General features: G+C 41.0%; 1 protein-coding gene across 1 annotated transcript in view; it reads left to right on the top strand.

Annotated features, from left to right (window-relative positions):
• LOC127568015 (ALK tyrosine kinase receptor-like) overlaps positions 1 to 26,090 on the top strand; it is a 257,341-nt gene that overhangs the window by 117,827 nt on the left and 113,424 nt on the right. The window contains exon 4 of the mRNA XM_052011262.1: positions 4,830 to 4,980. Coding sequence (XP_051867222.1) covers positions 4,830 to 4,980 — 151 coding nt within the window. The remainder of the gene's footprint in view (positions 1 to 4,829; positions 4,981 to 26,090) is intronic.

Genomic DNA, 26,090 nt, shown 5'->3' with positions numbered 1-26,090 from the left:
CAATATCAAGCTCCTCATATTTTCTTCGCATTCTCAAAGAACTTCATGGACTATTAACTGTCTTTGCATGTGGCAACCTCCAAATATTTCTTCAAACTGAAAACATTGTCCATTATTATTCTGGAATGGTTGTTTTAAACTCCTTGATTACCACACCAGGGAGGTTGCAGTAAGGACGAGTGAGGTCTGTGAGTGGCTCAGCTTTAGTGAAACCTGCAATGGCAGCAAATGCCTGTAGCCAACCTGCCTCCTCCTGTTGCTGATGGAAAAGAGAATGAGATCTTGAGTACCAAGGACTACCTCAATGAAGTGATGATCAGCAAACTGTGAAAAGTGGCATATGCCAGCAGCTCTAGGTTGGAATGATTCTGGTGAAGCTGCTCCCTCTGTTCTGTTGGGTAGGGACTTCCAGGAATTTAATCCAGCAACAGTGAAGGACTGGCAATGTATCTGGTGCACGATTTGGAAGAGAACCTGCAGATGATGGTGTTCCCATGTACATGCTGCCATGACCTTCTTGGTTGTAGATGTCATAATGGGTCTGGGAGGTGCTGTCGGGTAGCCTGGGTGAGTAACTGAAGAGCATTTTGCAGGTGGGTGCTCCTTGCAACCGTGGTCCACCTGTGATGGAGGGAAAGAATGTCTTGAGTGGTAGATGGGGTGCCAAAAGTGGGCTGCATTATCCCAGATGGGTAAAAGTTTCTTGACAGTATTTGGAGCTACACTCATTCAGATAAGTGGGGAGTATTCCATTACACTCCTAACCTGTAACTTGTAGATGGTGTAAAAGCATTGGGGTACCAGTAGATGAGTCACTTGTGTAGGATACCCAGACTCTTGATTCTAGTCCTGATGCAGGGTCTCAACCCAAAATGTTGACTATGTCTTTACCTCTGTAGATGCTGCATGACCCCTGAGTTCCTCCAGTAGTTTGTTTTTTTGCTCCAGACTGATTTCTTCTTGTAGCCATACTATTTATGTAGCTGGCCCAGATAGTTTCTGGAGATTGATGGTGGAGGACTCAGTAATGCCATTGAACATGAAGTGGTTAGACTTTCTCTTGTTTTGCTATGGTCATTGCCTGGCAATCCTGTGGCATGAATGTTACTTGCTGCTCATCAGGCCATACCTGAATGTTGTCTAGATCTTGCTGTATGCAGACCATTTCATTTGCTGAAGAGTTGTCAATGAAATTGAACATTCTGCAATCAGGTACAAAAAGAGAGGGGAAAAGTGCTGGGATTACGGAAAAAAAGAACAAAGGAAAATTAAGATGTAAAAAGTATTCAATTAAAAATCTTCTGAAGCAATTTGTAACCTGAAGAAACAAAACTCCACAGTCATAATTGTTCACCTTCTAGGCTAATGGCATTAACAATTATCATGTCACATAATTAATCCATTTTATCACTTGACTTTATCTTAGTGGCAAGCTGAATGGACACTTAATGTGCAAATGCAGCAACTTCATGAAAATCACCAAAGGTGAAGGGCGAGATGGCAATTTCCCAAAGCTAATGGTGGTGCAGTACAAATAATAGACCACAAATTGTTATGATTTACAATTCACACAATGTCTCATCAAGTGTCTGCTCTGTGCAAAAGTAAAATTGTGTGTCATTCAGGCAACATGATTTTTTTCTGCAAAATCTGTCTCATTGCTTTTTGTAGCCTATAAAATGCATGAGATATGAAGAACACTGCAACATATATGTTTTTGAATTGACATTAATCCTTTTGATATATATACCAAAGCTGTCATGGTGCCAGTAAATTTCTATATAAAACCTTTGCAACACTGAACTTACAATACTCCAATCAGCTCTCACTGAAGTTAACGCCATCATGTTGATAGCACAAACAGATACTAACTGACCGATTTAGCTCCCTGTCACGGACAACCAGAGCTTGCTTCAGGATTTTGATTGCTTTGAAAAGCAGGAAATTGGATAATGTGTTTGCACGTTTAGTATAGGACGCCTGCTGTCTGTCCTTGGTTGTGATAGCCCTCTGACACCATTCATCTGTTTTCAGCACCCATTATTCCTAAATCAAAATGTACTGGTGCTACAGAGTAAAATGAAATTTCCTTTGTTTGTGGAAGTTACTCAGAAGTATAGAACTGAAAACAAGGATGGACAAGACTTTAATGGCATGTCAGCAATTGTTCATTGGCAATTTTGTAATATACAAAAATAGGGATGAGAGAGCCATGATAAGACATACATCATCTATGATTGACAAATAGAAAATGCTGAAAACATTCCGGAGATCAGACAGAGCTGTGAAAAGAGAAGCAGAGTTAATGTTTCAGGTCAAAGACCCCTCATCAAAATTGGGTAAGAGAGAAAACAAGTTAGTTTTAAATTGCAGTGAGGGAGGAGAAGAGACAGATAGAACACAGGGAGTATCTCTGATAGTGTGGGGCCAGAATTGCTGTAATGATAAGCTGTTGATAAAACCCATCTGTTTGATAGTTTAATGGGGGCACTTAGAGATAGAGGAAACAAACAAAGGAACATATAAAAGTTGAAAATTGCAGGTCAGATCTGTAAGAAATGCCCAGCAATCAAGTAAGAAAAGCTGATTTAACATTGTAGCAGAACTGGCCAATTCTGATACAATCAAAGAAAGCAAGTTACCTAAAACTGTTGAATCCAATATTGAACCCTGAAGGCTGCAGCACACCCAGATGGAAGATGAAGTCCTCATACACATTATTCATTCTCCTTTGCAGTGTAGTAAAGGCATTGGAAAGTCACAAATATAGTATAACCCCACCATTTAAGATAGGTGGATGAGAGAAAGTAAGGAGCTATTGACCTTTAAGCCTGACGTTAGTAGGGAAAATGCTGGAACTTTTAATTAAAGGATTGGTAACAGGGCACTTGGTAAATTATAACTGGATTGAACAGAATCAACAGGGTTTTATGAAATGGAAAGAAATTTCTCCAGCAGAAGTTAGTGAATCTTTGGCATACATCACCCAAGAGATTGTGGAGACTTAGTATATTTCAGTTAAAGATGATAAATTTTTAGATACTAAGAGAATTAAGGGACATGGGGTTAGTGCAGGAAAATGGCACTGAGCTAAAAGATAAGCTAAGATCTTATCGAATGGCGAAATAGGTATCAGAGGCCAAATTACCTAATCCTGTCCATGTTTCTTATTATGTTCTAGGCATCAACAAAGAAAACTGGATTTCTATATGGAGGAGATGCAGGCATTTCAATAAATTAATTGGAATTATAGATAATAGTGTAACTTGCAATTTTTTCCCATTTTGTCCTGAATGATGTTAACTAGTAATCTTCCCCAGGCAATTATGCATGGCATGTCTCAACTGTAAAGTACATTTCCCAGCTGGTTCTCAGTTGCTAATTTTGAGATGACAGAAAATAAATTTCTACACTTCATCCATTAACATGTTGAATTGGATTTGTATGAAGGTTTAGCAGAGTTTTTGGGTTGTTAAATAACAACTGCAAGGAATACAATTGAAAACCACCTCTCCATTTATATGCTACAATCTCTTGCCTGTTAATATTACCTTTCACAAAAATAATGGAGGCTCAGAATAAAGAATCTCCAGAGATTACAGCCATTTCTTGACTTCATTGATTGTCCAGCAGCATAATTAACCAGGGTGGACAGAGACAATATGAACCAAGATTGAATACCATTGCTGATTGAATCCCATCAGCATGGGAGAATGAATTTTAGATTACAATCCAGCACATCTGATTTCTTCCTGAACAGTGTAGCTACAAAGCTAGAAGCTAACAATTTCTACATGGGCAAGTGTTAGATTCCCTGCATAGTTGAGCTGGGAACATAATGTATCCCATTGGCCATTGAACAAAATGTATCACATATAGATGTGATAAGAATGCTTATCAAATCAGGAAAGTGGAATTTAATTGGAATAACAAAAAGCTAGGTCAAAGAGTCTTACAGATTTATTTCTAAGGATCGAAATGTAGACTGGATATATTTCAGAGAAGCAAGAAAAAGGATAGAGTTTAATATTTAATGTTATAAACATCATGGGGGATGTTTAACATAGCCCCTGCTCCAATCCCAACCAACTCAAAGCAAATGCATTTCAGTCAAGGGTGGGGGGGGGGGGGTGCTAAATGTTAAAGATTTCAAATATGGGTGTTTAAATTACTCTCCTCCAGTCTTAACAGAGACAGGACAAGTCCCTGGCAACCAATTCCCTCGGGCGGCAGATAACTCATTGCAGCCCTTCTAAGGAGGCAGCTTGCCTGAATTTTACCAACTGTGATCCAAGTTTTCTTGATTTTGAATATGCATTTAAATAAAAAGGAGGCAAGAAGAACTGGTTAACCTGTGCCTTTACAGCACACCTATCTCCAAAATTTGTTAAATCTCAATCTCCCCCCCCCCCCCCCACCTCACCCCTGCATCCTAAAAGATCACTGGCCCTGCAGAGATGCAATCACTGCCCAACAACTGGTAACCCTCACATCCCTGTGGTTCGACCAGCACTATCTGCTTACTTCCACTCCACAGGGAGTTGGCACTGCAATAAGACTGGCCTTCAGGCAGAAACTCTGGAAAAACAAATCAGAAAATGTATTGGGGTTAAAATGTAATAGTTTTCAGGAAAACATCTCCTTCCATGTTTCTCAATCACAACTCTACTGCATACACTTGCCCACCCCCTAACCCCCGCCCCTTGCCACCCATCCACCCACCAATCCGGGTTGTCCTCATGTAAATATCAAGATCAAACCATACATTTGTTTTCTATATTAACCTGTTAGGAATTGAGAGGTTTTCTCTATTTCCCATCCACTTGTAGGATATCTGCTTACGGAGCTGCTGGAGGCATCGGGGGAAAGAGCAACTTTCGGAGATTCCATGGTGTGTTAGTACAAGCCACGTTCTACCTGGAGAAAGATGTTATTCTCTATATACTGGTTGGACAGCAGGGAGAAGACGCCTGCCCTAATGTAAGTAGATATTTAGTTACCTTTACATATCATAAAGTTATAAGATCATAGGATCTAAAAAGCCCTAGAATTTTACCTTATTGACCTCAACTGCACAAAAAGACCTTCCCAGCATATTCCTCAATTCCGCTCTCCAGAAATGCATCTGATATCCCTTCAATCCTTTTATATTGTCAACCTCAATCCTAACTTCCCATCCTAACTTATTCACTTATTATCCTGATGCTTCTTATCGTTAACTAATTTGTTCTGTTTATGAGAATGTGTCAAATTGTTTGATAAATGTGAAACAAATCCTATAATTGCAGTGTATATTTTATCTGCAGTTCTGTTGTATAGTATAGCTGCATAATAGATCATTTCTTGCTCAATCTAATCAAACAAATGCAATATACTGTATAATTACAAATAAAATAAGGCAGTCCAAGCATAAATTTAAAAAAATACTCAAGAAAATACCATCCAATCTATCAAACTTATTCATTCTACAAATCACTTACTATCTCATCCACTGCCTCCAATCCATTTATTCTCCAAAGGAAGTTCCTGCATTTTCCTGCCTCAAAATAAACCTCCATGGAATCTGTGAAACCCAGATTACAATTGTCATCTTTGACTAGCTGCCTTCCTTGGCAATTACATGGTAACAGCAGGCAGGACTTTTTTTTTCATGGGGTGTGAGCATCACCAGCAAGGGCCATTATTTGTGGTCTTTCCCTAGTTGCCAACTGAATCATGTTGGTTTGTGGTAAAGTAATGAACCAGAAGGATTTTTGCAAAAATCTGGTCCTTTCACAGTCTTCATGGTTGATGCTACTTTTTATGCCTGATTATTTACTTAACTGAATTTAAACTCCCCAGCTGCCAGGTTGTGTGTCCAGATCATTAGGCCAGAACTCTGGATTGTTGATTCAATAACAACCACAATACTATCATATCCCTTGTTATAAATTACAAAAGCTTGCAGCCTGACAATCATAACTCCACCATATTTTTAATGGGAGCTTGATAGAGGCTGGGATTTGCAGTAAAAGATGGAAATGAAGGTCCTGACCTGGCATAGCAACTTATACTTGGTCCACGAGAGGTGAACTGATGAAGGAACAGTACCTGGGACAACCAAATGGAATGTGCTGGGATCCCTCCAGAATAACCAGGGTTTCTGGACTTGTTGATGGATCAGCATCCCAGGTGTGCTGTTTGTGACATTGACATTTAAGTTTTTATCCACATTAACTTTAGTGGCAATCCCAAGTAGGTGTAACTTAACAGCCAGACCTGCTTGCTTCAGCTGCAAATTTTAGCAGCCTTTAGCCAAGAAATTTAGTCCATAGCATTTTATTTTTGACCAGTACAATTGAAATAAGTGCAAATCAATTAAAGAACAAAATCAGCACTTCTATCCGCACATGGCACACAAGGTTCAAGCAATGGCTTCTGAATGCATGCTGCACCTCTGCCCCGAAATCACAGGGTGTGCAGCAGTGACATTAGTTGGCATATACACACATTTGGCATCACTGCTGCAATGCCAAAGGATGCATATACGCAGAAGAATTAGAGTGGCCTTGACAGAAAGCCTTAAAAGCAATATGAAGATCTGTTTGAGAGAGGTTTAAAAAAACAGCCCTCATCTAAATTGCTGATACGGAGTCTGCAGTGGAAATAACCTAGGAATCTTCTCCAATGGATGACATGTCCCCACCTCTTCCAGGTGAGGTGTTTTTCTTTAGTGGGCGGAGGAGAGGGGCACCTATCCTCATGTTTCTCCTGAGTAACCACCTCCTGATGTCCAGTCATCTGGTGTCGAAGCAGCTGGCCCTTCTCTCCTACTTGGGTCATTAGATTCAGCTGTATCATCGACAGCAGCAATATCCATTGTGAATTGGTCCTTTAAGAGCTTCCGCCACTGAAAGAGGTCGCACTTGAAACAATTGTATTGGATACCCTAACACCAAATAGTTCACATAAAATTTAACACATGGCTAATAATTCTTAACAACTACCAGGGCAGTTACAGTTTAACATTGTACTTGCTACATTACTGAGTACCACAAAATCAGTCAAAACAATTTCTACTTGATTGTTTCCCAAGTGTGTCTATTTTATACCTCTGCTTTCACAACATCTTGCATCCTGTAGACACTGGACTTTCCTATTCCCTCCTTTCCTTTTTCTTGTTGTCCCTTTTGAAACCACAAAGTCATTTTCTCTGACTTACCCCTTCTAGATCTCCTCCATGGCCTTAAATTCTGCCACAACAGTTTTAGATTGTTTTGTCACCTTCTGATTTCACTGTGTTTAATTGACATTACTAACTCCATACCTACTGTAACATTCTCCAAAGAGTATTTGATCTGCCTTCACATCGCAGTGCAGTTCTCTCTTAATTCATTCAACTCCTTGGGTCTTGATTCAGGTCTTAAGAAATTCTGCAAACAATGTAAGTCTTGTTGACAATGACCTCTTCCAGAATTCATGCAGTCACATCTTATCCAGTCTCAATTGATATTACCTTCCTATAGCACCTTTTTCTGGATTTGTTTTTCATTTTGTGGGTTGTTATTAATGACACAGCCATTGCCTTGAAACTCTTAAAATGTTCAAGCCAATTACAGAACCTTCCACTAAGCTGTTTGTCATCAAGGTTGATGAATAGTTCCATTGTTCTGAGACAGACAACCATTGGGTTATTCATAATGGACTGACCCTCAATCTGAGACATCTCACCTTGGTCAAATTCTCTGGCTAGCTTGTTACTTAGCTCAGTCAGCTTGTAAATCAGGCTCCCAGTGGCCTCCACAACCATTTCTGTAATCTATACCTTCTGCCCTGGTATCTTGCTGCCAACGTAATACCACCTGTGTCACTCGCTATCCCACAACCTTTTCTCATCCTCCTTAGCATGAAATATTTACATGCCTTGGCCAAACTGCTGGCTAACCTCTTCCCAAGAGGGTCTTACATTTAGTTGCTTGGCTCTCCTTTCAGCGCAAGCTTCACATCCATCATCAGATAGACTGTTATCAAATTCCACCTGCAATGCTACCACCTGTTCCTCAATCACTCCGCTACTCTTGTGAAAAGAGTTGTCTACATTGCACTGTACTGCTGCATTTCCTTCCTCTCTCAAGTGATTGCACGGTAACGATTGAAACTATCATTTTCTGTAATTGTGTCAATGAAATTGCAGCCTGTAATGGTAGGCTACATTCTTTTGTGCCTTTCAAGCTCATCCCACTACTAGGCTGTTAGGCAGGCCCACTGCGCCCTGAAACAGAAGTGGATCCTAGATCTCCTTGCAGCCCAGTTTTGCAATTCTATAAAAAAATAAAGTCCAGCAAGTTAAGTGGTTCAATCCAATCTTTCCTTACAATTGCTATTGCATATTCCGGCCCATAACTAACATAAGTAACTTCATCACTGTCAAACTTCATCATCTCCCCCATAACTCAGAGGGTCCCTCCTGCATTTATGCTTAATACCATTTTGCTTGGTCTCCTGGAAAAATGTTCAGGATATTTCCAAATCATGTCCTGGCTTAAAATAGACCAACTTTCTACCAAATCAGAGCAAGTTCCTGTGGACAGTTTTCTCAATCAACCAGGTTTCTTTAAATGCACAGTTATATAAACCTATTCGGGTATGCATTCACCATTCTTGTTTCCACCATCTCTTTATCTGATTCTGCCACATACATGGTACCTTAGTGGTCATGCTCCAAAACTTTCCCCCTTGCATCCAAAGGAGTATAATCTTTCCTGGCAGGTAATTTCTTCAGAAATCTGTATCCCCATTGAATATGTCCTATTCTGTGATGATTATAGCATCTTGAACAGTCCAGAAGTTCTGGAAATTGCACTTCTTTGCCAGGGTCTTCAGCCTGGTCACGTATTGACCAATCATCAATACGTGACTAGTCCCTAGTTACATATGCCAAACTTGTAATCCTCAAAAATCTTGAGACCTTATCTGTGGTTCATGGTGTTAGTGGACTCGCCAACATTTTATAATATTACCATCTTCCTCTTCCATATGGCAACATTGAAATATTCTGTACATCCTCTCCGAGGCAATATCATTTGATGTCATGATTCTGCACCTTCCCACATACAGTACAAATGGCTGAGTCCATTATTTCTCAAGTTCACCAACGTATCAGCCATATGCTCTTTGTGCTATCAGTACTGCTGTACTTGAAGAACCCCTTTCACTATTTACTTCCCACAGTATTGCTGAGGTACTAGTCTCTCAAGCAGCAACATCCAAAAATTGTTACCAATGTAATGTCTGTGGGCTCTTTAGTACAATAAGCTTCCACAACAGTAGAGTTGCCAACAAAACATCCTTGACTATCAACAATTAGCAGTGTCTGGTGCAACAAATGTATTAAGTCATGCCACATGATTCACATCTTCAGGTAACTTGATTTCTCTGTCTGTGGTAACAATTAAGCTTGTTTGTTTGTGTTCCTCTTTTCTTTTATTTCCTCTGGAAGTGGAGGATATACTCAGCCTGACCTGCCAGTCATGCCATCCTGCTCTGCATTTCTCAGCTCCTATCTTTGGTCTGTGTTCTTTAGTCTGTGATCACACTCTCTAACTACTCCCATTCACTCACTGACCAGATAATCTTGTTTACAGTTTATCCCCATGGTCATCCCAGTTTTACCCTTTCTGAGACATTCCTCTTCCCCACCCTTTCTGCAGTTTAATAAGCTTCTATTCTCTCCTTCCCAGTTCTGCTGAAGGGTCTTCAACCTGAAACATTAACTCTGTTTCTCATCCCACAGATGTGGCCTGGCTTGCTGAATATCATCAGCCTTTTCTGTTTTTATTTTACATGGTACACTGAATTCTTTAAGGTACCCTTAAGCTTATATACTCAATATGTTACGAGCCCAATGTTCTGAATGAAAGAAAAACAAGAGAAAAGCATCAGGCCTGTTATTCGTTATCATGTGTACTAGATGATGGGCTTCTGGGTATCAGACATTCCACTTCAAACCCCTCCACATGCTAATGTACTTTCTCTATAGCTGTTACACTTTATTCTGCGTTCTGTTATTGTCTTGCCTTGTACTACCTCAATGCACTGTGCAATGAATTGATCTGTATGAACGGTATGCAAGACAAGTTTTTCACTGTACCTCAGTACATGTGACAATAATAAACCAATAAATAATGAAAAATTGCAAGAAAACTGTGTTGCAAAATTCAGAATAAAGTCTAAATTGTTCCACTGTACCAAAAAGCAAATTACAGCAGGCTATGACTACACTTGGCCGGGTGAGCTTAAGTAATTCACACATCTCATATCCTGCTCAGTTAGATCATAAAGTCTCTTCTTATAGAATTGGAGCATAACCATGACATTATGTTTATTTGTTTATATTTCATGCTTTGGGATGTGATATTATGTAAAGCAAGGTCTATAAATCATTGCAGAATATTTTTATATTTTGTGTTGCCATTGACATTTTAACCTGGTTTTTTTTTACTGTCCCTCGATTAATTGTGATTACCAGAGTCAAGTGGTTTTCCACACCCTCATTCATCAGTCAAAGATAAATACTGTTAACTTTGCGATTCTCTCTGCCAGCTAAAAATATACATCTATTAAAGATCAATGAGCCATGTATAAAGGTTGGAAGAAAAGAAATTGGCTGAACTGTTTGCATAACTTTAGTCTTCTGCAAGCATTTCACTACAATTGTCATTTGAGCTTTTCGTTATATCTCAAAATCTCCTCCAGTTCCTTTGCTTGTCTGTATGCTTATTTAACTTTATGTAAATTTTCTATAAAACCTATATAGCTTCTCACCCATAAGTTAATTTCTTCTATAAAGCACATAGAATCTTGCATGGTGTTGCTCTTAGCGAATTGAGGGGCATGTTGGGGTAGACTCTGACTCTGTGCAAAAGAATAACATGAAGACTGGCAAATTGGCTCTCCATTTTATATCTCTTGTACACATTAGTTACATAGTGGTCGAGTAATGGTAGTAATGGATGTAATGAAGAAGCCAGGAGGATGATCATGATGAGGTGTGGATTCTGATTCTGATTCTGGTGTGGTGTGACATTATACTAGGAGATGTGGGTGGTACAGGAACAGTTGGCAGGTTCAATTAGGACCAGATCTTGCTAGATGATGCTGGTGATTGTGAATAGAACCATTGTCATTTACCTGTTTAAATGGTAATAAATCTGGGACCTACTTGGAAGCACTGTCAAATGCATGTCTTAGACTTCATGTCAGATTTGGAATGCCAAATTAAGGTATTGAATCCAAATAGGGGAATAATTCAGCAAGATACTGCAAGGTGTTAGTCTATGATAATGTGGTCAGTGAAAGAATATGAATGAGTAGTAATGTTTGAGTATTTAACTTTGAATGTTCAAGTGCTGGAATTTCAACATAAAAACCCAATAGCATTTTGGCTTATACAGAGAGTACATAGTCTAGAACTTAAAAAAACGAGGTTGAAAAGACAGCTTAGATTTAACTATTTACTTAAGAATGGTGAATTTATAGCTTTGGCTGTTAAGTAAGGTAATGTGGACCAGTTCAAGAAACCTGAAGGATATTTGTTAGACTATTGTCAGAGTTATCATAGAATATATGAGAATGTAGGTTCTGTTCTCCTTATAAATATAGCCATAGAATGAAGAAGCAGTGGTAAATTGGAGCAGAGGAGTTTGTAGTAAATTTATGTATGTTGATGGTTGGTACCCAGTTAAAAAGTTGTTTGTAGCAACCTGTCTAGAATGGCCTTTGAAGCCAAGGATAGTATAAAGCCGGATTCACCAGAATAACATCAAAATATTTTGAGGAAAGACTTGTACTAGGACTGTTTCTACTGATGCAGCAAATGCTGAGAAGATGTGTTATAAATTATGAAGAATTTTAATAGAGTAACTAGTGAAAGCATTTTCTCTTGCTTGGAAAATTCCTAAAGAGGGTATTCAGTTTAAATTTTTCAGTAAGAGTGAGGAGAGAGGTTAGAAGATATTTCACTTTGCAGAGCTGCTGGAGCATGGAAGCTTTGCCAGAGGGAGCACTTGAGGCAGTTGCTATTATTTCATTCAAGCCTATCGGATAAATATTTGAAGCAGAAGATCCGGGGCAATGGAGAGAGAAAGGCAGGGAATTGATTTTGGAGTGGTGTGGCAAAGAACCACCATTGACATAATAAGTAAAAGGATGCATGTGCCATAAAATTCTAAGTATCAATAGATCCCTACTATTTTGTCCTTTCCCTCAGAAAGACTTGCAACATACTTATATCACTACATCAAAACCTCTTCTGGACACCTACTAATCTCTGTTTAATCAGGACAGTCCCAAGTTGATGTGAAGGTAGTGGGGTGAATAATTAGGACAGGGGAATTTCTGTCTAATCCTGGAGTGGAGGACGATGGGTAAGAGCAGAATCATGGTAAATGTAACAGCGCTCACGGTACTGAGATGCCTGCTGTATGTAGTCCAGGTACCAGAAGCATTTAGGAGGCACGGATCACTGCCTGGTACACAAGGATGTTTGTCCCAGTTCTGAGGTCTTGATCTTCAAATACCCTTTTCGTCAAACTGTGTTAATGCATTGAAGATGGCCATGAATTTCATCATCATCACCAAAGGGGCAGGCATGGTAGTATAGCGGTTAGTGTAACACTATTACATTGCCTGCGACCCGGGTTCAATTCCAGCCGCTGAATGCCAGGAGTTTGTATGTTCTCCCAGTGTCTGCGTGGGTTTCCTCTCACATTCCAAAGACGTACGGGTTAGGAAGTTGTGGGCATGCTATGTTGGCACCAGAAGCGTGGCGACACTTGTGGGCTGCCCCCAGAACACTCTACGCAAAAGATGCATTTCACTGTGTGTTTCGACGTACATGTGACTGATAAGGAGATATCTTATTTTAAATCAGTTTCTGCCTTCACCAAGAGCTGGCTCCAAGGTATGGGAGGTAGTCCATATTTCCCAGAGTTATGCCATGAACCTTTATTGTCAGAGAGCAGTGTGGTGCAGCAGGGGCAGGTTGGAAGAGGAATTGGTCTTATGAATACACAAGAGACTGCAGCTGCTGGAATCTGGAGCAACACACAAAGCGCTGGAGGAACTCAGCGAGTCAGGCAGCATCTGTGGAGGGAAATGGACAGTAGATGTTTCAAGTCGAGACCCTTCATCTGGACTGAAAGAAAGAGGGGAGATAGCCAGTACAAAAAGATGGAGGGAAGGATTGAAGCAAGGGGTGAGCCTTTTTTGAAAGGAAAGGAATGAATGGCAAGTGGGAGGCTTTTAAGAATGTGATATTAAGAGTCCAGGAGCAGCATGTTCCTGTTAGGGTGAAGGGTAAACCTGGCAGCTTTAGGGAACCCTGGCTGATGAGAAATATTGAGGCTCTGGTCAGGAAAAAGAAGGAAGCATACATTGGGATTAGGAGGTCAGGGACGAGAGAATCCCTTGATGACTATGAAAAGATAAGAATACATTTAAAAGGGAAATCAGGAGGGCAAAGAGAGGGTATGAAATGGATCCAGTAGATAAGGTTAAGAAAAATCCCAAGAGGTTCTACAGCTATATTAAGATTAAAAAGGTGGCATAGGTTTAGGGGAAAAGGGGAAAGATTTAAAAGAGACCTGAGAGGCAAATTTTTCACGCAGAGGGTGATGAGTATATGTAATGAGCTGCCAGAGGAAGAGGTTGAGGCAGGCACAATAGTAGCATTTAAGGAGCACTTGGATAGGTACATGGAGGGGCGGGGCTTGGAGGGATACGGGCCCAATGCAGGAAATTGGGACTAGCTGGCTGGACACTGTGGTCGGCATGGACTGGTTGGGTCAAAGGGCCTGTTTCCATGCTGTATTGCTCTATGACTCTCTAAGAGCTGACAGGTGATAGGTGGACGCAGGTGAGGGCGTGATCAGCAGATGAGGGAGAGGGGAGGGCGGGAACGCTGGGAGGTGGTAGGTGGAAATGACAAAGGGCTGAAGATGATGGAATCTGATAGGAGAGGAAGGCAGAGCCTGGAATGAAGGGAGGGAGGTGGGAAGTGGAACCAGTGGGAGGAGTGTGTGGGTGATGGGCAGGTGGAGAGGGTAGGGGAGGGAATATAGGGTGATGGGGGCCAGGTGGCTCAGGAGGAGAGAGAAAAGGCTCAGAGGGGAGCAGTTTCTGGGCCTTTGCTCAGGCCACCAGGTTGGAGACTGTCTAGGTGAAATATGAGGTGCTGTGCCTCTGACTTGCATTTAGCCTCAACTTGGCAATGGAAGAGGCTGAGGACAAACATGTCAGTGTGGGAATGGGGACTGGTATTAAATGGTTGGCCACCGGGAGATCCCAGCTAGTACGGCAGACAGAGAGAGGGTGCTTGGCAAAGCTGTCACCCAATCTGCGCCCGGTCTCACCGATGTAGAGGAGGCTGCAATGTTGTCAGTAGAGCTGCTGCTTCACATCTGCAGCAGCCGGGTTTGGTCCTGACCTCCAATATTGTCCATGTGGAGTTTATACACTTTCCTCATGACCATGTGGTGTTCCAAGTGCTCCAGTTTCCTCCCACGTCCCAAGGACGTGGGGGTTGATAGGGTAATTGGTCACTGTAAGTTGACCCCATTGTATAGGTGAGTGGTAGAATCTGAGGGGAATTGATGGGGAATGTGGGGAGAATAAAATGGGATTAGTGTAAATGGGCTTGGCAGGTCAAAGGATCTTTTTCCATCCTACATGACCTTCCGACTATGGTTGAAATCGATGACCAAGAACAGAGAGTGCTGGAACACTCAGCAGGGAAAGCAACTTCTGTAGAAAGAGAAACAAAGTTTCAGGTTGAAGACCTTTCAGCAGAACTTAAGAGAGTGATTTCCCTTTATAGCTCTGGTATATGACGCATTTGATAAATGGGAAGATTTGAAATACTACCAGCCTGGAGGGAGCAAAATCCATAAAAGGTCGTTACAATTGTCACCCTAACAAGCACTGGCAATACAGAACCTGCCTTGCTTTGAGGCTGCAGACTCAGTGAGACTTTGTTATGGAACAGCACACATCTAACGTATTGTTCCTCACTGAAGTTCAGAGGGAATAAATTCTGCCTTCACACGTGGCAAGTGTGGCTTCCTGCTGAGAGCTCCTTTCAATGTACTTATCCTCCTCTTTCTTCCAGAAGCTTGACTTCCTCTGCACGTCCTCAGCTCATTCTCTAAGCATGATTTATTCCAACTGGATTCCCTACTGATGCAACCATGCCTGGCGGCAATTAGGTGATGCAACAGATAAAAGGCAGCAAGAACTCCTTCAGCTCCTCCCACAATACTACAGGTCATCCCCAGATTATGGATGCTCAATTTATGGGCAGCTGTACGTATGATCGAGCTCCCATAATATTATTTAATTCAAAAGTCCAACGTACGTACATACATTCATTCCTACGAACGGCAGAACTTGTTTCCCCCCCTCTCTCTCTCCACCTTTAGTAATTGTTCATTCTTATCAGTCTTATGTGTGTTTAATACCATCCATTACAATACTATGGAGGTATGGTCACCTTCTCGAGTGATTTTTGTGTATTTTCCAATTTATGGACAAAATCGACTTATGGATGTCTGTAAAAATGTAACCTGTTTGTTACTTGTACCTGTGTACCTTTGCAACTTGAAGCAACTATGAAATAAATGCTTGTAGCATTGTGTCAATGCTCAGGAGAAAACAAATTACAAGTAAACTAAAAGTAGTTGATAATTTCTTGAATAGTGCAAATGGGTTATGGGGAAGTAGATGTCCTTCCTAACTTTTATGGTGTCTTTAGCCATGTGAAGTGAAGAAAGCCATTGTCTGGAGTTCTGAGCTCCAAAATGCCAGCATTAGCATCGAATCAACTTCACACGGTTTTTGTCATAATCTGACATAGTGGCTTCAACCTGAAGCATTAACTCTGTTTCTCTTTTCACAGATGCTGCCTGACCTGCTGAGTGTTTCCAGCATTTTCTGTTTTTATTTCAGATTTCCAGCTTTGTTTTTTTTTTAATTTTCAGGTTTTGAACTATACTGAGAGGCTGGATAGGCAGGGACTTCTTTCCCTGGAGCTCAGGGGTGACCTTATAGAGGTTTATAAAATCATGAGGGCCATAGATTATATGAATGGTCACAGTCTTTTTCCCAGGGTAGGGGAGTCTAAAACTAGAGGGCATAGGTTTAAGGTGAGAGGGGAAAGATTTAAGAGTTCTTAGGGACAGCTTTTCCGCACAGAGGGTGGTGTGTATATGGAACAACCTGCCATAGGAAGCAGTAGAGGCAGGTACCATTACAACATTTAAAATATATTTAGACAAGTACATGGATAGGAAAGGTTTAGAGGGATATGGGCCAGATGTGGAGAAATGGGACTAGCTCAAGTGGTTGGCATGGACAGGTTGGGCCAAAGAGCCTTTTTCCGTGCTGTCTAACTCTATGACTCTATTTGTGTCATGATGTGCCTGCTATGAATACTTCAGGCTGATGTGTACAGGTCGGCATATCATAAAGATGACAGCTATAGCACCCAAAAGAAGGCACCACCTCAATTTCACCCACTTTGTTTCATATTAGAATCAGGCATGATGGCTTTCCGTCAAGAAATTACAAGTACAAGTCCCATTACTGTCATGGTGCATTAACAGATTAACATGCTTAGCCACTCCACAAACTTTTCACCTGACAGATTTTTATCATAAAAGCACACTTCGCAGCAATATGCCTGACAATTTGTAGATAATTTTAAGAAGCTTAACTAATTTGATGGAAAGTTTTTCATATATAAACCAAAAGAAATCATCTTGAAATATTAAATAACTTGAGATTATCAACAGGCACTCATCAATGATTCTCCTGTACAATTGCGAGTGATAATCTCTGGAAATTGGACTTCACCTAGATTTAGTGTGTTAATCTTGTACCGACACTTAATCAAATCCCCCTCCAAAATTGTGGATTTTGCCAAGTATATATGAGAAATAATTCAGAATCACATGCTAAAGCAGGACCTGTGAGGTTCCTGTCAGAACTAGACTAAACTAAGTAGCACAGGGAATGAGGTGGAGAGGAAGGAACAGAAGTGAAAGTCTGTGATAGGCATAGCAGCACTGTTTATAACATTTTCTGTTTAAATTACCATGCTTATCCATTGCTTAATATTCTTTGGCTAACTTCCTGTCCATGCCCAAGGTTTATCCTGAATCCTATAGCTCTGAAGTTAACTAATAGCCCATTTGTATGAAACTTTGTGAAAAGTATTTCAGAAAACTTAGTGGAGGCATGTTATAAACCTTAGCAAGGTTTACAGAAAATAATGCAAGATATGTTGGCAGAATCCCATCAGTGAGCTTTCTATAAAGCAGATGTTTAGAATATCAATTGCCTTTTCTATTGAAATATAATGGTGCCGTGAGCCTCACCAGAACCCTAAAGATGTAAACTGAGGTAATTAGCATTAGCTGCAAGGTACCAGTCTCACAGCTGATAGACAAGCATTGGCTTCAGTGAGTTAAAGGATGGAAAACACAACATTCGTCTTCGTACATTTTCCAGACTGTAGAAATGCAAACAGCAAAGCCTCCAAGACTCAATGATGGGACCATTGTTCTCCCATACAGCTGTGAAACTCCATCGGTCAGAGAAGACCAATTTACAGCCGAGTCCATGCAAGATAGGAAGTTAGGATAGATTCTGGATACAGTAGGATTCCACTTATTGAAATTCTGGCAGTCTTAATGTGAGGGACTACGAATAGACCTGCCATCAGAAACAATGGCCTAGAAATTCAACCAAGTAGCTCTTTATTTGTGTTACATGTGAACAGAAATGAAAATTGATTGGCAAACACAATCAGCACATCCAGATAATCGGAATTTGAATGACACATTTCCGTTGAGATGGGACACCTCCACATGGGGACCACTGGCTATGCAACAGTGGCATCATTTCATGTTTGACACGTGTTTAATGTCTCATGAAACACTGAAACATGAATACGATTAAGAAACTGCACTGGGTTTAATCAGGAAAATGGGGCTGAATGGAAGGATGATGTTCTGCTTGAGCATTAGTTAAAAGAACTGCTCTCACCTGAGCTATTGTTACAATGTCTATTTAAGAAGATAACCATGACTCTGATGCATTGATGTATCAGATATCTCCACATTTTGCAGGTAAGACCTTCTACAATGCTCCATTGTGCTTCAGAGAAATGTAATGCTTGTTCTGTGGTCAATCTGCCACTCCCAGCACACAGTCAGAAAATTCAGCCCCATTGCTTGCAGCAGGACTTCCCATTGAGAATTTCTGCTCTAAAAGTCCATGACAGTAGACTGCACAGGTAAATTCGTGCTTCCCATGTGACTGCTGAAATTACACAGACGTTATGTTTAACATGGGATTAAACTATTTTAATGTGTTAATTTTGTGTGTTAAAAAGGACAGGGATTAAACTATTTACATGCACAACTCTTTCCTGGTCACATGTACATCGAAACACACAGTGAAATGCATCTTTTTGCATAGAGTGTTCTGGGGGCAGGCCGCAAGTGTCACCACACTTCCGGCGCCAACATAGCATGCCCACAACTTCCTAACCTGTACGGATTTTTGGAATGTGGGAGGAAACTGGAGCACCCGGAGGAAACCCACGTAGAGACGGGGAGAACGTACAAACTCCTTACAGACAGTGCCCAGAACTGAACCTGGATTGCTGGCGCTGTAAAGTGTTACGCTAACCGCTACACTACCATGCCCGCCCTTCTTACGCACTTAGAAACATTTCTTCCCAGTGGCCCCAGATGAAACTGATGCATGTCCCTTGCTGATCTAGCACCCTTTTCTGTATGCTGTACAATTTCTAGCTGATATTTCCTATTGAGATATCTTAGACTATACCAACATTAGGAACACCTGACCTCCAACATGTTTACAATTTGCATGTTCCAAGTGCTTAGACATAGAAGTGGAAGGTGCACAGAACGTTGGACATTGGAACATAAGAAAGGGAAGCAGGATTAGGCCATGTGGCCTCTTATGCTTGCTCTGCCATTTAATAACATCATGGCTGATATTTTATCTCAGCCCCGTTTCTGGCACTAAGTTCACCAAAAGAACTGCCACTGATGCCAGAGCTAGTTCTGGCCCATTGTTTTACCGGCCATCCTCAAGCACTGTTCCCCAAAAATCTACTTATTCCACCTGCTGTAATATTTCTATCATTTTCTCAAGTAAAGCTCTCCGCAATCCTACTTTTTTGTTTGCATGTTCTGAATCTGAGTCACTTGATATACAATTTAAGCACATTATGCTCAAGTATAATGGCAGTTCTTGTGAAGAGCAAAGCTAAAGGAAAACTCTGGGATGAATGAGGAAGCCTAACTTGCCAACTAAGAAAAGCCTAAGTTGTTTCACTGACTGATTCTAGCCCGTTCCATACTTGGTAAAAGGAGCTGAGTCAGTCTTTGAGCTAGTTGGATTCTTTCCATGAACATGCAAAACGTCTTCAGCAAGGTGTAGCTTTAGATACTGATGAACCAATTAAAATGGATCCTAGAGATTCATTACCATTTACCGTGTAAGATAAAGCTACAGTTGCATTACTCTTCCTGACAAATGAAATCTAGAAATCTACCACAGTGAACCATAAATGACACTCTGTTGCATGCAGTGATGGCAAATGATTTAAAACCTGTATACTCCCAACACTCAGTTAATGAAATTTGCTGATGATGGAATGCTGAGGCAGGCCATTCGGAAAATGACTAATGATAAGGGATGAGAAGAGCAAAATTGTACAATCAAATGGATGGACTAAAATAGTATAGAATTGAATAGAGCGAAGGGTCCTTCAAAAGAAGATAGTGAAAAAGAAGTTGTTGGCAAATTTAAATTAATTACATGTTGAAGTGAGCAAGTGAAAAGATAAATAGTCCCTGGGTGCTTGAATAGATGATATGTAGACATTGAAAATGCTTTTGGAGTTCAATCTGAAGAAAATTCTTGCAAAGCTCTACCTTATTACTTATTGCGAATGTAAATTAGATTTTTTTGCTGAGCTTGGAGGTCAGATGTCATTATATAGCATAATTCCCAGGCTAAAAGTATGGAGAAGAAGTAAATCAAATCTTAGTAGTTAGTATTGTTAGTCTTAGATTTTAAAAGCCAATAAATTGTGGGATTAGAAAACTTCATCAGGTTAATAATTTTCTAAATTCCTGAGAGGTTCTCAAAATCACAGAAATATAAATAAAGGTTTAGAATAAGAGATGGGCTAACTTTTCTTGTTACTTGATAGAGGAAGGGTGTCTTCTTTGTCCCATAGATGAAACATGAGAAAGCTATTATAGGTAAAAAAAAATGTTCTCTACTGTCTTTTCACATGGGAAACCTGTCTGATCCTAAACCAACATGATTGATTCTTGACTGTTACTCCGAGTTAGTTTAGCAAGCCACACAACCAGACAAAGAAAGCCCATCATCACCTTCTCTGGGCAATTAGAGTTGGGCAATAAATGCTGGGCATGCCAGCATTGCTCATATCCTAAGAAAGAATGCTTGAAAGTGTCAAGAATAAAGATTTGGAGCATTATAATGTTGTTGGTTACAGCGCAGAAGGCAATTTGTATTTGCATTTTAGGTGATGATGCATTTGAAATACAATTCATTCAGTTACCTCTCAAGAAAATTTTCATTCAAAGAACAGCAAAATTAAAAATGAAATCCTTGGTTTTTGAGAAATTTTAATTAACTGTCAATTGCATATCTTCATTATATAAAAAAATAAGCATAACATATTTAGAGACAAAAATAAAAAGATGATACAGATCTGAAAAATAAAAGAAATGGAAAATACCGAGCAATGCACACCAGGTCAATAAGTACCAGAGAAAGTCAAATAGATTACCATTTTGAGGTGACTCAGCAGGTGCTAACTCTGATAAAAAGTTATACCAAGGTCATTCAAATGGGAAGCAATCTGCTGTGCATTTCCAGCCTTTTCAGCTTTTAATCTTAAAAGATTTATAACATTCATTTGATCTCAGATGAATGGTGGATAATGAAACAGGAAATTAAAAGAGAAATGTTGTTGCAACTAAATCAGAGCTCTGAAACTTTCAGGAACTTGTTTAGTAGAATTTCTCAGTTTTTCGTGCCAAAAGAGTAGACATTAAATGCATTTAGCAAAATAAGTATATCAAGCTAAAGTCATGTCTTCTGATTAGTATCTGAATCATAAGAAAGGGCACTGTGTTATTAATAATGTTCAAATTATCATCAATGCATAATCAACAATTTAATTCATTAAAAGTAGAGAAGTTCATTATTTACTTTTAAAATTCTGTTCTGTGATCTTAGTGATCATACAAAGTTTGATCTTTGAGAAAGGTTGGTATTATGGCGCTGCAAAACCGAAACGTCAGAGATTAATCAATTGCCTGATAATAAATACACTTTCATTTATTCCATTTTAAAGTGCATCCTTTGTTCTTAGCAAACACTTGTTATTGTCCGTCCCATATTTCATCTGAACAAAGTGCTTTCAAATCCCAATTAAGAAGGAACAATAGAGTACTGTCGATCTGGCATCAAACATACAGTAAGCTAAAGCCGGCAAGGGTGAACAAATTACATTCCTTAAAGGAAGAATGCATGAATTACATTAGTGAACCAGGTTGTTTCTCTTTCATGTCAATCCAGTCATCATTTTCACCATTTATGAACCTAGCTTGTTATTCCAGTTTTATTTAGAAACAGAGAAAAACTACAGCACAATTCAGGCCCTTCGGCCCACAAAGCTGTGCCGAACATGTCCCTACCCTAGAAATTACTAGGCTTACCCATAGCCCTCCATTTTATTCAGCTCCATGTACCTAGCTAACAGTCTCTTGAAAGACCCTATTGTATCCGCCTCCACCCCATTTCCGGCAGCCCATTCCATGCACTCACCACTCTCTGAGTAAAAAACTTACCCCTGACATCTCCTCTATATTTACTCCCCAGCACCTTAAACCTAATTCCTCTTGTGGCCACCATTTCAGCCCTGGGGAAAAGCCTCTGACTATCTACCCTATCAATACCTCTCGTCATCTTATACACCTCTGTCAGGTCCCACCTCATCCTCTGTCTCTCCAAGGAGAAAAGGCCGAGGTCCCTCAGCCTGCTTTCATAAGGCATGCTCTGCATTCCAGGCAGCATCCTTGTAAATCTCCTCTGCACCCTCTCTATGGCTTCCACATCTTTCCTGTAGTGAGGTGACCAGAACTGAGCACAATACTCCAAGTGGGGTCTGACCAGGGACCTATATAGCTGCAACAATACCTCTTGGCTCCTAAATTCAATTCCCCGATTGATGAGGGACACTACACCATATGCCTTCTTAACCACAGAGTCAACTTGCGCAGCTGCTTTGAGCGTCCTATGGACTCGGACCCCAAAATCCTTCTGATCCTCCACACTGCCAAAAGTCCTACCACTAATACTATATTCCGCCAACATGTTTGACCTACCAAAATGAACCACTTCACACTTATCTGGGTTGAACTGCATCTGCCACTTCTCAGCCCAACTTTGCATCCTATCTATATCCCTCTGTAACCTCTGACAGCCCTTCAAACTATCCACAACACCCCCAACCTTCGTATCATCTGCAAGTTTACAGTAATGAACTGAATTTAATTTTCCCTGTTGCTGTGGTGGATTTGAACTTGTGCTCTGAGGGAAAAACTTGGAATTTCTCCAATATGAGCGTGAGAATTGGGATGGGAAATGGGTTGTGGTGAAGGGAATGGGACTTCCCCAGTTCTGGTGTGGATGCAGAGGTGGGCAATGAGTTGTTGGGAAGGGATCAGGACATCCCCAGTATCAGTGTGGAGGTGGGTTGTGGGCTGGGCAATGGATTGTTGGAAGGTACTGGGACTTCCCCAATATTATTGTGAAGATGGGTTGTAGGGACTTGCCCAGTATTGGTGTGGAGGTGGGTTGTGGGGAGGGGATTGGCAGTTCCCCAACACTGGTGTGGGTGCAGGAGTGAGAGACAGGAATGAGTTGTGGGGAAGGCACTGGACTTCCCTGTAGCGGTGTGGAGGTGAGATATGGGGAAAGAATTGGGTTTTTCCTGTATCAGTATGCTACCATAACCCCTAATCAATTGAAGATGAAATCGACATATTTTCAAAAGGGTATTCATGATTATGAACATATTTAATATTTTCCTATGGAGGTGAGAGAAGCTGCATGCATGTTAGTTAAGGGCATTGCTGCCAATAATGAGACTCAGGTACTATCACCTCTTCACAGTTATTCCTGAATAAACTTGTTATCTCATGTATCACTGGACATCCAGCTGCTTAATTGTGAAATTTTGAAAGAAGTAAGACTCAGCTCTGGAATGCAGCTTGAACTCTAAAGCACAATGTTTAGAATCAAAAGTTTGATTCTTCACTTTTACTTTAGGCTATTACTATAGATTAAGTAACCTGTATACACAACATGATACAATTGAAACTCAAAAGTTTATTTAGTGAAAATAATGGGTTACAAATATTCATCCCATCAATCTGTAGTGGACGGCACAAAGGTGCTTTAACAAAGGTTCCATGAATATACTTAGGATTGGCCTGTAGTTTGTAGGCTTCAGATGTTTGATACTTGAATTACAGAAATTTTGAAACCAAAGCTTGAAGAGCTCTCCTATTTCATTCGACTTAATTTCCTATATCCCAATGTTTTCTTGCATAATCCACCTTGAAACATCAGCAAGAGGATACGCTGAGTTCAGCAGCCTTATTTTATCTGTTTTATCTTTGTTTATCTGTCTTCCTTGTCACACACTGAGGCCGTAGGTATTGACATTTTTTAACTGTCATTGAATAAAACATTTTAATGATTCCACAGACTGTTCCAAACTCCCTGAGCTTAATTTTGAAACAGGAATGTTGCTGTGCTTTTATGACCCTTATACACAGTTTATCGCCATATTTTATATCTGAATTAATGTGTGTCCCCTAGTAGTTCAAAAAATCAGAGATCTCAGCTCCTTTTCAATTTATATTTCTGGGATTAAAACATATGAATGTGTTTATATTTCTTGTTGTAGATTTATCTCTCTTGCTTAACTTTTCTTTCTCAATTTGCTGCTCTTTGGGATTCTCCAGAATACACATAATCCCTAAAAAAGTGGATGAGAGTTCTGGAGGTGTATGCAGGTATCCTGCATAATATGGCAAATGCCTGTTCTTTCCAAACCTTATACAATCTTCCTCTTCCCAACATTAATATCTCACCTGATCTCAGTATATGTTTAAAAGAACATACTTTTAAACCTAATGCTGAATTGACTTGTTTATTGTCATAGAGTCATGGAGTCATAGTAATAGAGTTAGACAGCACAGAAACAGGGCCTTCAGCCCAACTAGTCCATGCCAACCAACATGCCTTCCTGAGCTAATCCCATTTGGCTGCGTTTGGCCCATATCCCTCAAAGCCTTTCATAAATATGAACCTGTCCAGATGTCTTTTAAAAGTTGTAATTGTACCCACCTCTACTACTTCCACTGGCAGCTCATTGTTCTAGATTCATGTCATCTTTTTTCATTCTTTTCACTGCTAATACTCACATGAACAAAGGGCCAAATATTTTGGTAAAATTGTGGCTCACCGAGGTCTCCTTTGTCCTCACCCCTCAAGCAAGCAACAGCCTTGAGTTAGAAGTTCTTTTGCACTCATCACAGTCTTGTGATTTTGTTCACTTTTACAAAGCCAATGCCACTCTACAGCTTTTTCCATTTTACATTGATTTTTGTATTGATTTGTTTTTTTCAAGTTTTTGTTTGCATTTAATACTGTATATTTATTATGTCTAAATATTAAGGGGTAACAGAGTAAACTTACAATCTGTCATTGCATCAAGAGTTATTGGAAGCTATGGTGTCCTTCATCCCTTGCATTTCCCCACTAATACATTTATTGTCTCTCCCTGCCCTAGGTGGACTTGTGAATTTAAATATAAACTCTATTTGTAATTACATATTTTCAGCATAATTTACGTAGTGTAGCAACTCACTGCACCGGCATCGAACCGACTCCTGACATCGCGAACGTCGTCGGAGGCCCCTATCCAAGGTGGCGCGGGACCCTCCTTCTTCCCCATCATCAGGCTAGGAAAGCCCGCTTGCGGGAAGGTCAGGTGACCCGCGCGTGACGTCAGCGCAGGAAGTTCTGGGATATTAAAGGCGCACTGCGCCCCTGTCGTTCATTCAAGTTCTGATTTAGAACCAGCGACACTGTGTCTTCATTTTGTAGTGTGTAGCTAGCCGCTACATTGGTGACCCCAACGGGCCCAAACGTTTTTGGACCCACGATGTCCGCACAACAGGAGGTACAGGCAGTCGCTCTTAAACTGCCCACCTTCTGGACCCTCCGGCCCTGTGTCTGGTTCAACCAGGCCGAGGCCCAGTTCCAGATTTGCCAGATCACCAGGGACGACACCAAGTACTATTACGTGGTGAGCGCCCTCGACCAAGACACCGCAGCCCAGGTTGAGGACTTCATCCAGGTGTCCCCGGAGGAGGAGAAGTACAATAAGTTCAAGACCCTCCTTCTTGAGACTTTCGGCCTTTCCCAACGCGAACGGGCCTCCCGCCTCCTCTACCTCGATGGGTTGGACGACAGATCCCCCTCCGCGCTCATGAACGAGATGTTGGCCCTGGCAGACAGGCATAAACCCTGCCTGCTGTTTGAGCAGGTCTTCCCGGAGCAGTTACCCGACGATATCCACCTGCTCCTGGCGGATGCTGATTTCAGCGATCCCCAGAAGGTGGCCGCCCGGGCGGATGTCCTTTGGCGGGCGAGAAAGGAGAGCGGGGTGTCCGTCGAGCGCGTTGCCACGCCACATACCCAGCGGCCCAGCAGGCCAGACCCGGCAATCGAACACACCCCACCCGCCACCAGGTCTGAGACTCCAACCGACCAATGGTGTTTCTACCACCAGCAGTGGGGCGCTGACGCCCGCAGATGCTGGCCACCATGCAGGTTTCCGGGAAACGCCAGAGCCAGCCGCCGCTGTTGGCTACGGCGGCTGGCCACCCGGATAGCCTCTT

The sequence above is a fragment of the Pristis pectinata genome, chromosome 3 (assembly GCF_009764475.1).
Source record: "Pristis pectinata isolate sPriPec2 chromosome 3, sPriPec2.1.pri, whole genome shotgun sequence".
NCBI lineage: Eukaryota > Metazoa > Chordata > Chondrichthyes > Rhinopristiformes > Pristidae > Pristis > Pristis pectinata.
The sequence above is the reverse complement of the archived record's forward strand: the minus strand, read 5'-3'. Positions and strand labels throughout refer to the sequence as shown.